We start from the raw sequence: 12,381 nt of genomic DNA on the forward strand, positions 1-12,381 counted from the left end.
CATGACATACCCACCTGAAAGCGCTGGGAGGAACTGAGCAACGTGCTTCATTCAAACTTAAGCATGGTAATGCTGAAATGATGCACTTTCCCAGGGAAATATGCTGTGCAGAAGGACAGCCAAGGCCTTCCTGTTGGAGCGCAGTCTTGTTTAGCGTGTGGAAATTTCCACCGTTTTAGAAGGGTTTCGCCAAATTTCAAGTTTTAAGTGCTACGATATTCAAATTCCCACCTTAATGATAATGGATATTATACTGGACGTGATGTACTCACAGAAACAGGTTCAGGCAGTTTAAGGTGTGAGAGTCTTACAACACAATAGGATCAGACATACACTATCGGTGTGGTCATTTGTGAGCAGTGATTTAAAGTATACTACCTGTCAAGTTCGGCCTTAAGAAATCATTTATCATTTACAGAGCCTGCAGTGGAGAGCCAAGGCTGCGCTGCTGTGCATTTAGATAGAGAATGTGTGATAAAAGGGGCCAGCATTCAGATAATATATGTACATCAATACTCTCACATGTCAAGGATGGATCTTTTGATATTGTCGAAATTTCCGCTAAAACTGACGCGACACACTTGTGAAGTCCAGGCGAGGAAACCGGCGCACAGCTACGTTCGGCTCGGCTTAGTGGGAACGTTTGTCATCTTGACATATCATCAGCTGAGTGCCGCACGGCCACGGTGGAGAATTTGCGCGTCTGAAGGAGCACATCTGTTAATTCACGTCCGCGTTCCACTTTACCTTATTTAAAACTACCTGACTGCATGCTATATCTGTGTACAGTACATTCCAGCAGTTCATTTCGCCAGCTCTCAAAAATGGGCTGACTCCGCCCAGACATCAGTGTCAGTCTGATGAGTGGGTGTCTAACAGCGTGTGAAGCTCACATCAAAGGCACGGCGCTTTAAATGCCCAGCCTTGGGAGAAAGCAGGGAGGGGAAAAGACTTCATAGGAGTAAGGGGATGAGGAGGGAGGGAACAATTGGAGAGGAACATGGATTTTATACTGTTCAGTGAGCCCCATTACGGAACAGGTTTGGGTTAGGAGTGTATGGCTGCCGCACAAACTAGTCGAATCAAGACATCTTTGGTAGATTTAGCAGCCACCTCAACAAACAAGCTCACACCCTCGGCAAATACTCACACTACTCTGACTCACGGCGCCAAACAATCTTCTCCACATCATTCATAATCGCCGAGATTTTCATTAAAACGGAAAATCGCCATCCCCACAGACATCTGAGGAGATGTTCTCTCGCGCAGATACACACAGGCACAGGCACTCTAAAGGGCTGGATGTGCTTAGGGGTGAGGAGCCAGAACCACCAGCCTCCTCATTAGCACAAATAAGATCGTAGGCAGATACAGGCCTATCCCTCGCTCCCCCTCTGTCTCTTTGTCCCGCTTCGCCTCTGTTCTCTTTGCACAAATGAGTCCTAATCCTTGTCCTCCACCTCGCCTCTAACTAAAAGAGTAGCATATGTAGCTTCGGAAGGGCGATGGAGGAATACGATGGCATCCTCTGTGAGGGATGTTTCTGCTTGTGCTACTTCTAAAAGCACGTATTCAGTAGCACTGTGCAAGATTTATGGTCTAAGGATGTTAGGCTGTGATGTGACCTCCGGTTGCATTACATTAAAATGAATCCCCTTGGCCCTTAGTGTCATAACTATTCATGAAGGGGAGGGAAGGTCAACAGGCCAGCGTGGGCTGGAATCAGTTTGTCAGGTTGGTTATCAATATGAATATAAGAAATATGCAAACTGGGAGAGTACATTCAATAATACTGACCATTAGATACTAGAATCTGATACTTCAACCATTGACAGTCCCAGGCTGGATGTCTATCTGCTTTTTCTCTCACGTTTTCTCTTTGCCAATAATGAAAGCCAAGAAAACCACCTCTGACCTTGGCTCTTTTAGGGAAACGCTTCTTTCACCCCATCAGTTCTCTAGTTGTACTGCAGCCAGCCAGGTGACTGCCGGTAGATCGAGATGCTGTCCACTCATTTCCCATTACCCTCTGTGCTTCAAATCAATAGTTAATTACCTCCAAAAAGCTCTCTTCTTATCCAGCTACAGAACTGGACGGCACAGGGCAGGCAGAAATTTGCCTGGCAGAGGGATTCGGTGTTATGCAGGGTGAAAACTGTCCTCCCACCACTGCTACTTATTGGCCCATCAGTGTCCCTCTCAGAAGCTGCCGTTCCATTTTGCACTGCGCAGGCACTTCATTTTTCTCCACCACGCAATTTTCATTTCTCCTGCTAACGCAGAGACACACGGTGAGGCACAAATATTCATGCACAGTTTCTCTCTATCTTCTGCTCTCTTGCCAAGGAGCCAGTACTTAATAAGAGATTACATTTATGGTGAGGAGAAGGGCAGGCGAATGGTGAAGTATGTCCACATGTCCTGAACCTGGGAGAGGCGCTGGCTCTTACTCATTAATAATGGGACAGGCCCCAGGCCCAGGCCCTTAGCTCTCTGTCTCTACTCATTTCCTTTCCACACATCAAAGCTATGTGTGTGTGTGGCTGTGTGTGTGTGTGTGTGTGTGTGTGTGTGTGTGTGTGTGTGTGTGTGTGTGTGTGTGTGTTGGGGCTCTTGCACACATCTGCGTGTGTGTGCGTGCTTGTCAGTCCCTATGAGAAACAGCCTGTGGAGGAGCCGGCTTTTATTTAATCAGAAGTGGAGCAGCTTCCACCACCATCCGTAATTTCAGCCCTATTAACGTTCTGTCTCTAATTCCTCTGAGCGCCGGAGACGCAGCATCCTCTGGGCTGCTGATTCACTTAAAATGCAAAAAGTTTTTTCCTGTACAGTAGCAAGTTAATATATTGTACATTTAGACTTAAGAAGCAAGGGATCTGCTATATAAACAAAGTGATACGCAGAGAGTTTGTACAGTAATGTGTGCACAGTGAGCAAAATTGATATTCTTATCAGTTTAATTGTTAACTTTAAAAAGTTTCCCACGCATTGAAAAGTCACAATCGGCAAAACACTGCCTCCCTCCTCCCACTCTATAGTGAGCCTTTGCCCCGCAGCCCTCCAGCTTGCAGCCCTTAAGCCTGAGCCTTAGGGCTTAAAAGTCAAATTAAATCAATCTGGGCCTGACTCAAAAACAGATCTCATTATAACAATCATAAATGAAGCTCTTTGTTCCTACAAGCCTACAACCCCAACAGTCTCTTTACCCTCTTCCTGTTCCTGCCAATGCTGCCTTTATTACGTCTTCAGAAGGACAGGCTCATATTTCGCCTTTTTTTCCTCGTAGTGAACCCTATAATGTTTCATAAATGCATCTGTTTTTAACTAAAAAAAAAGGTGTGTTGGGGGAGGAAAGAGGCAGGTGAGGGAGGAAGGAGGGGGGAGTCAGTAGAAACAACCAATTATTCACAGGAAGGAAGGTTCGAGAGAGGAGGTGGGAAAGAAGAGGGTGTAACTCGCAACTTCTTCCAGATTTAATTAAAATTCAGTGAAAAAAAAAAGAACAATCTAGTCGGCAAGAAGAAACGGCCAGGAAGTTGAGTCAACAACAGGCTGTTGTGGGTCCAGACCGGCTGGAGCTGGTGTCGGGAGGGGTTGGGGTGGACAGGGGCTAAAGGGGCCACGGGGTGGGAGAAAAACGGTGGATGTGGGGCTGTAAGCATAGAGGCCCCAGGAGCCGGGCTGCGTGAACAGTGGGAAATAAGACTCGATAATCAATGCTTTCTCTTCTCGCCTCTCAACTCAACAAATATCGAAGAGGCTCCCCTTTCCTGCTGACTGAACAACTGTCACCCAATCTCTAGGACAGGTGATAATGGAGGGGGGAAAAGCCTGGAAGACAGAAAAATAATGAGAAAAAGCACATTTTTCACACCACCATCCTTGAGTGGTGGGGAAGCTGGGTCACTGCGCCCAATCAATTACTATCATTGCCATTTCCCACAAGGTGTGACTTGGAGACTTCTCTCTTAAGTTTGCGCTGTTGTGCGCGTGAAGCCGCGGCGAGTATGTCTGCGGGCGTGTTCGTCTGCATCCAGGTTGTGTGTTTGCCATTTTAAGGGAACTGGCTCTAGTGGGAAACAGATGACTCACACAGTTTGAGGTTGAACTATGTCACGAGCATCACCGCTTTCACTCCTGTGCTCTAATGTGTTTCGTATGTTGCTGATGCAGTCGGTCCGCTTATCCCCAAGATTGGACAGATAAGGCCTTAGCCCTTATCCCACGGTAAGCCACCTGCTCCGATAAGGGCCAGGCTCGAAGCAAGACGGCCGGAACCTAACACTGCTGATAGCATCTCCGCGGCAAATGTGCGGACACAGGAACGTGTGGAAGACACTGGATGACAACACCGCAAAGAACATGAAATATCCGCTCTGTGAGAGAAAGAAATCGAGTCTGACCAGGAACGGAACAGGACACACAAGTATGCACACACAGAACAGCGTGCAATTCTCTCTCTCCGCTCTGCCTCGATGCCGCTCGCTCTCACACCGAGACGTACACAAAAATGCGCACATGCATACCAGCCCCCAACCTGCATCCACCATCTGGCCTTCCCAAGGCTCAGATGTCTCTGGGGTAAGGTGAGCTGTGAGGGGGACTCTGTGTGCATATGCGTTGTGTGCGCAAGTGTGTGTATGAGAGAGAGAGAGAGAGACAGAGACATACTGTATACAGTATTCTGCAACATGTGAAAAAACGGAAAAGGAAAAAAGCTGCACAGATCATAGATTCTTGCTACATTTCCTGCATGCGAGCACCATTCTTTCACAGAAGAGGCAGGATAACACATTTACAGCACTGCGGGTACATGAGCTGCAGGCAGGGGTTTGCACTGGGGGTCGTCATAGCTGACTAGGCCGTGTAAGCGCACCTTAACACCGAGCAGTCTTTTCACTGCGGGAAAAGTAAAGCCTCCATTATGGGATGAGGCCATGTCGGCCGCCCCTGCCAGCCGTAATGGCTTTAGCACTGTACTGACGACACGGGCACCCAAACGTACAATACACACAATGCGGCACAAAACGAGTGGAAAATTGAATTCTACTTCAGGTGGTCCCAGGTCAGCAGTAGTGCCCATGACCAAAATACACTTGTACACTCATGTGAGCACTCTCTCTCTCACACACACAGTCCCAAACACACACACACACACACACACACACACAAACACATACATACATACACAATCCACGGCCATACGTTGCGCTTGTATTTTCATTCTCCTTTGGTCTAAATGAGAGCAGAGAAAAGGAGCAATCTTGCACTCACATCCATTAGAGGCTCAACAGGACCCTTTCACAGGCTGTCTCCTCTGCTCAGCTGGCGAGCTCACACGCACGCACAACTTACATCATGAGTAGTGGAGTTCTTAGCTCAGCACTGCACTAGCCTCACAGAGCCAGCCTGTATCACTGTAAGCTCAGCCTTCGCTATTAGATTTAAGTCTGTGAAACCAGCGAGAATCATCCGAGCCTGTGCAGATACACGCTAGGCCAAGCTGCAGCGCGTTTAGACGATGATGCGACCTGCTTTACAGTGATTTTGTCGGATAATTTAGATGAAACGTGACATTTCCAAACCAGCCAAAATGTTTTTCTACTTTATGCCAAGCAATGACCAATAACAGCCCAGTGAGTGATCGGGTGCATGAAGGGTTCATGATGACGTCTGAGTGAAGCAGAGAGCTGTCAATCATCCGCTGTGCACCCAACTTGAACTAACATCCGTCTCATGCAAATGCCTCTTGAGCCTTGCCAAACCACTATACGCTGCAGCGAGATGGTGGTCTGGCAAAGGCGGGTTTTTAGCTTTGCTGGGCTACTACTATATTCAAAGTCAGCCATAACACAGCTCCAATAGCTCCGCTGCTCTGACTAGAAAAAGAACTCACTCACTCATAGCGTGATACTTTGATTCCCGGGAGGCGGATTTAGACTTCTCCCCACAGTGAGGTCAAAGCAGTGGGTCCAGGAGGCTGTGCCCCCGGGGCTGAGTCAGGGCCTTGCTCAAGGACACTCAAGCAGGGCGGCAAGTTTCTGACACAGTGGGCCCTTCAGCACTCTGTCCTCTAACCTTTCTAATCAATACGCCACTCTAACGCTCCCTATTAATGTATATCAACAGTGTGCGGTTCTGACCTCCATAACTATTATCTGATGCTTAAACTATCATTATTATTGTTTATTCAGGAAGCTACAATAATCTCCATTCCTTCCACTCGCCCCCGAGGACGAGGCATTACCACAGTATAGTACAGGTACTTAACACAGCATCCTGAGGGACTGGTTACAGCACATTACTAATGTTCTCTTATCATACTCACACTGAATGCTGCTGCTGTTTTACCCCAGTGCCACATGGCACAGGCGACTGTGTCAGATAACTGAGACAGCCCAGTGTTCGTTTACTTCCTCAGCCTTGTTCAATTGCAGGATACTCATTTGTAAAACACGCGTACTGTATCTTTTCTCAAACTCGCTGACCTCCCTCCTTCTGCCTCTCTCATCTTTTTTATCTCCCTCGGCCCCTGTCTGTCTTTCAACCACTGTTTCATCCCCCGTCCCCCCCGTTCCTCTTCCCTCCACCACACGGTTCCAGGCCGTTAAATGAGCGGGCTTATCTAAGCCTAATTGGTTTAAGGGCAAACAGAAATAAGCAATGGCTCTGTAAGTAGGGGAGAATTACTGCTGCTGCTGGCAAGAACCATCCACACACCACCAAGAGAGCGAGCAGAGGAGGAGAGGAGGGAGACAAGAGGGGAATGGGGAGATTAGTGAGGAGAATTATGGAAGACAGGGTGAGATAGAGAAATGGAGGGAGGGGAGGGAGGTGTAGACGAAAGCAGGCAGACAGAAGGTGAAGATGATGGGGAGAAATGGAGAGAGAAGACAAATGAGGGAGAAACAGAGCACCTCGCATGCTTCTTTTTCTAATGGCATGCAAATCCCCATCCTCACTCTCCTCTCTCTTAGCCCTTTGCTTTAGGTCTGACTGCCCCTTCAATAACTTGTCGGCAAATGCATTTCTGTCTGCAGATATCATGTCTTCATGTGTGCATATATGTGTGTGTGTGTGTGTGTGCTGGGTAGCTGTGCCCAGAGTTTTATTAATCCAGCATATTTAAAGTTCCATAATAAACTTTACACTCAATTAAACTGCTTCAGTCCTTCATCGCACGTCATTCAGCCACACAAACAGGCACCTTCACACCCTAACACACATACACACAAACACACACACACACACACACACACACACACACACACACACACACACACACACACACACACACACACACACCAAGCTTCAAATCTCCTTCTCATTTTTCTATAGTGATCAGCTGTCTTCCATCTATCCATCCATACTTAGAGTATTTCCTCCTCATGATTTTCATCCCACAGTTCATCAATTCATCAATGATGTGAGTGGTGTTTACTGTGAATGCACGCACGTGTGGGAAGATCAAATAATTCATTCAATTCATCGCAAGTATGTGCCCATATTGTCGGAGCTGCTCACAGACACACACACATGGCCAGATCTCTGACACTTTGTGATTATCGGCTGATTTGGACTCCTAATCAGATTAAGGGCGACAGGAAAGGCAGGGATAATGTGGTCAATGGCTCCACTCACTCTCTCTCTCTCTTTCTCTCTCTCTGTCACACACACACACACACACACACACACACACAAACACACACGCACAAACATGAAAGAGCAACAGATTGGACTTCAGATCAGTGAAGATTTTAACCTGCCCATGGGACAACCTCCTTTCAATTAGCGACCCAAACAAGGAAATCACTTTCATCCTTGTTACCGAGGTAACTCAGGGGCCATCTCCCTGCCCATCTGTTTCTTTCTCATCCCATCTTTTAGAGGAGAAATCCCACACCTCTTTCCCTTGCAGTGAAATTTCGCTCCCATCTCCCATGCCCCACTCATCTATCTGGATTGACATTTCTGCTGTCGTTTCACACTGGGTAAACACTTCAACCTCAAAATATCCATCCTCACAGAGGCAGCGATTTGGGCCTGAGCTCGGTATCCATAGCTGTGTTGAAATCTGATGAGCACAAACAAGAAAGCCACTGCTGAATTACAGCGCACAGGCTGCGCTGGGATCAGTCCAGGAACAGAGTTGTAAATGATTAAAGAGAAAAGCTGCATGTGAGAAAACTAATTTTATTTGTGCTTCTAATTTACTTATTTATGCTTCTGGGGAGTGGATGCAGACAGCCATGGGAAGCTGGTGCATTCCTGTGTGTGTTTTACTGGCAAGGATGAGCTACTGGACAATAAAATAAGAGGAGACACTATATATCCATGCTGCTGCTGGGATATCCATCCAGCAGCCAGCGTCTGAGGCACCAGCACAGTGCTCGGTCCCCAGGGTCTCACAGCGGAAATGAAAAACATGTTTAACTGTGGAGATAGTAGCTACTAGTGGCACTACCGCTTGTCCAGATGAGTGCGTGCGAGACAGAAAAGAGGAAATATGAGGACATGCAAAAAGACAAAGGCAGGCAGGAGAGAATGGAGATGGATGAGGAGAAAAAAAATACAGGGGACAGGCTGAGAAAGAGGGGAGAGGCAGCACATGCTTCTTTCTTTCTTTCTTCTTAACAGAAAGGTTGATTTCCAAAAGAAAAAAAAAGGAACATTTAACCCATCATAAAATCCAGGTTACAGGGACACCTCCAATCAGTGCAATCCACAATCTAAGACTTTGTCTCAGCAATTCATAATGCCACAGAATGATGCTCAGGGGCTTTTGGTCATAGTATTATATATGTGCTATTTTATTAAAAACATGGAGGGAATCCTTGGAGGTTTGACAGGAACTTAGCCTGTAGCCTTCGTTTGCCACCGAGAAACTAATTTCTCGGTGGGATAATGAGAATCTAAAATAACACAATTCATAGAGGAGACTCCTGTCCTGCGCTCCCGGCCGCACTGAACGAGGAAGGACTCAAAGAGTGTGAGAAGCAGATTTTAGCGCATAAAATAGCCAGTAATGAACTACAGAATGCCATGAAATAAATTTCAACCGGACAGAGCATCGTTCTTCACACGGGCGAGTGACAGCAGTGACAGCCAGCGGAGCGGGAGGACCGCCGCTCCGAAATAAAGGGATAACCACGGCGATCTGCTGCGATCCACGTGTATGACATCCCTGTATCCCGGTGCCAGAGGCGCAGCGCTCGCCAACAGAAAACGCTGCAAGCATCCCCACACACAGCGCGTCCTGGAAAAGGAGCATTTCCACATCTACAACAAGTGCGATCCCGATCTCTCATTTACCTTCCATCGCCGAAGATGTGACGATCAGCGCGCATAAAAGCGCAAACAAATCCACCGTCATGGCAGAAGGGTAGTCTCCACAGCCTGTCCCCAAATAACCAAGACGCACGGCGCGCGTCAGGAAGAATCCCTCAGTTGTCAGAGCGGTACTCCAGCAGATAGCCCGTGTTGTGAGTCACATTTCAAGCCGTAGTAAACAATGTGTGACAATCAGCGCAGGGGAAGAACGGAGTGAAGGGGCTGAGGGGTGCGAGGAGCGGGGGGGTTGGGGGAGTAGGTGGTGGTGAGGGGGGGGGACCCGACATCGCCTGCTCACAGCCCCATTAGAGCGCCGGGGCCAATCACGGACTGGGAGCTGAAACTCGCTAACCAATCACCAGCCCGCCGCTCCGCCCAGCTCGCATTGTCAAAACACAAAACTTTTCCTTGACCTATTTGAAGCGGCGTCCGCTTCACTGAAGGGAAATCGCGCCACCACTCGGGTGACTGCACCTACTGCAACCCGAGCCCACATTAGAGCCAGGCTTATTCCCGCGGGAGGCGATCTAAACGGCGGCACACGCTCAGCGCTCTGTCAGACTGCGGTTCAGAATTATGCCGCTGCTGAACAGTTCATCAGGCTCTGCGATGTCCCATATGGCTGGCTCATTTTCCCAAGCTGAAAGTGTGTGCTACAATGAATATCATCCTGACTAAGGACATAAAAAAGTTCATTTATGAAAACCACAAGGATGCCTTGCACAATTAAGGCTCCCAAAAGCCAGCAGAGCTCGATATTTTACTCTATTTTCATGACTAAACAACAGCCTGACAGTTTGTTTGCCAACTCTCCCTCCACAGCCCTGCCATCTACGTTGCTAACCATTCTTTTTTTTTTTTTAATTTTAATGTCTGAATGGTCTGGCACCCTCACTCTCCCATTATGCTCGCACAAGTGCAAACAACATTCGCAAGGAGAATGTTCTTTAATAGCTTTAGCAAATTCAACTGCGCCTCCTAATGATATTAAAACAGGCATGGCACATCAGCTTCCTCCCCTTGCCCCCCCGTCACCCCCTTTGTGTGAGCGTGTGCTGCAACAGATGGTACACACAATGGGCTTTTCCCCGCAGGGACACGCAGGACCGAGGTCTGCTTCAGCAGAGGAAGGGGGCAGTTGCCGCCCTGCAGCCCAGAACCGTACACCTGTCTTGGGCTAGATCTGTCCCCCCAAGTCCCTGGAGCTGAAGAATTGGGATGGAGTAGTTAATCTACAGCCTGAGTAGGCCTGGTTATACCCGGGGCCACTGGATGGCCTAATACTTCAGTGCTGTCCCTTCACACCATACTGGCCCAGATACTTTTTACCTGCTTTACTTTTTATGGACTTAATGAGCGGTTTGAACAGCGGGGCATTGAAAACATTATGCAGCTCCTAAAATGAACGCCTACATTTAATTGGACAGTTGCTGCATGTGGATCTGAAGGAGACCACACATCACTAAGTATGTGTAGCTTTGTATCCCCAGCAAGCCTGAACTGTTTCAACTGCATCTATCTTTTGTGCCCCTTTGTGATTCAACTCCTCACCTTTACAGTGACAAAAATCAAATGCATTGTAAATGAAAAGTGACTCACAGTTAATAAATGGTCGTTCCAACTGTGGCAAAGGCCAGCGGATGAACTGGGGCAGGCACAGTGCTTCAGGAGCATCAGGCAGCGGTTGCTAACTTGGGAAAGCAGTTGATGAGAGCATTTGTCATTTTTAATGGTGTGGTGAGGAGTGGCGCTACAGTGTGACATGGCACAGCACAGCATGGCCCCCAGTGCCAGCCGCTATGTAGGCCTGTGATAGCCACCTGGCCTTATTTTTCACCGAGCCAGTCATCATCACCTATGACTCCACAGGTCATCTCCAAATACAGGAGCAGCACAGAGCAATCTGTCCCTGTTTGCTGTCCACACCCTGGGGGTGGGGAGTGGGGAGGAAGGAAGGAAGAGTATGAGGGTAGGTAGGAACAATAGTGCTGCTGCTGTAGCACATCCTCCCTCACAATGCGCACACAGACAAACGCTCACATACAATAACACAAATGTGCGTGCAGCCGCTCACCCACACAGCACTCTGATAATGATCCACACAAAGCCACACAAGCACTTGCCTACTTCAGCTCAAGAGCCTCAGCCCAATACCAATGCTGAGCCCAAACACATTGTAGAGAGCCTCTCATTCTCTCTGTGGCCTGATTTTTTTCTGTGTGGTTAAGCCCGCAAGTGCAGCATCCCCGCTCTATTTTGTTTTCTTCATCCCTCCACTCCTCTGCTTCTCCATTCAAGACCAGATTCAAGACAAAATAAAAGAGGCAGCCTCTCCGGGTGGGGTATTCTCTGACTTTTGTTTGATTAAATGTTTTTTCATTCTCTGCATTCTGTGAGCTGACCCCAAAGTTATTGCGCTTTTGACCTGTAAACATCCAACCAGCGTCTACCTCCCCATGACCAATGTGCCGTGACCTTTACGTTTCTCCTCTCTGTCTCCTGTTTCCTGATTCCCGCTCGGATGCCAGATAAAAAAAAAAATAAACACCCACCAGTTGTTCTGTTTTTCAATGGAGTCGGGCAGGAAATACAAAACGATGCGTGGTTTGTTCTGCGCACTGACAACAGCACCGAGAACAGAGAGTACCTGCCGCGCACTAGAAAGACCTTTTAGGATGAAAAGGCGAAGTGCATTTTATGGAGAGAGCAATGTTTACTCAAACACACACTCATCAGTTAGATATGTGGTGCAGGAGTGCATAAAAGAGGTGTAGTTGTTGGTAAGAAGACATACACACCGAAAAGAGCTGGATGATTCTAATGGTGCAGAATGAGAAACGCAGAAACAGACACATGGGAAAGAGAGAGATGTTTCCCAGAGACCATGGATGGAAAGGTTTGTCTGGTGATGAATATGAATGCATGAAAATGAAATGCCTAAGTCAATATGGAGACAGTGCAGAGACCCAGGTGACAGAGGAGTGCGGTGCTACACCCACCCTGGGGGGATAGGCTGGTTATTAGGCTGGGCTTTAGCTTCATCCATCTTCA

At 47.8% G+C, this 12,381-nt stretch overlaps 1 protein-coding gene across 2 annotated transcripts in view; it reads right to left on the reverse strand.

The window, feature by feature from the left end:
- LOC121615411 (ephrin type-B receptor 1-B) overlaps positions 1–9,524 on the reverse strand; it is a 151,424-nt gene extending 141,900 nt beyond the window's left edge. For both annotated transcript variants that reach the window (XM_041949763.1, XM_041949762.1), the window contains exon 1: positions 9,313–9,524. In XM_041949763.1, the coding sequence (XP_041805697.1) occupies positions 9,313–9,373 (61 nt within the window). In that variant the 5' untranslated portion in view covers positions 9,374–9,524. The remainder of the gene's footprint in view (positions 1–9,312) is intronic.
- Between the last annotated feature and the right edge of the window lie 2,857 nt (positions 9,525–12,381).

Source organism: Chelmon rostratus, chromosome 12 (genome assembly GCF_017976325.1).
Source record: "Chelmon rostratus isolate fCheRos1 chromosome 12, fCheRos1.pri, whole genome shotgun sequence".
In the NCBI taxonomy this organism is placed as follows: domain Eukaryota; kingdom Metazoa; phylum Chordata; class Actinopteri; order Chaetodontiformes; family Chaetodontidae; genus Chelmon; species Chelmon rostratus.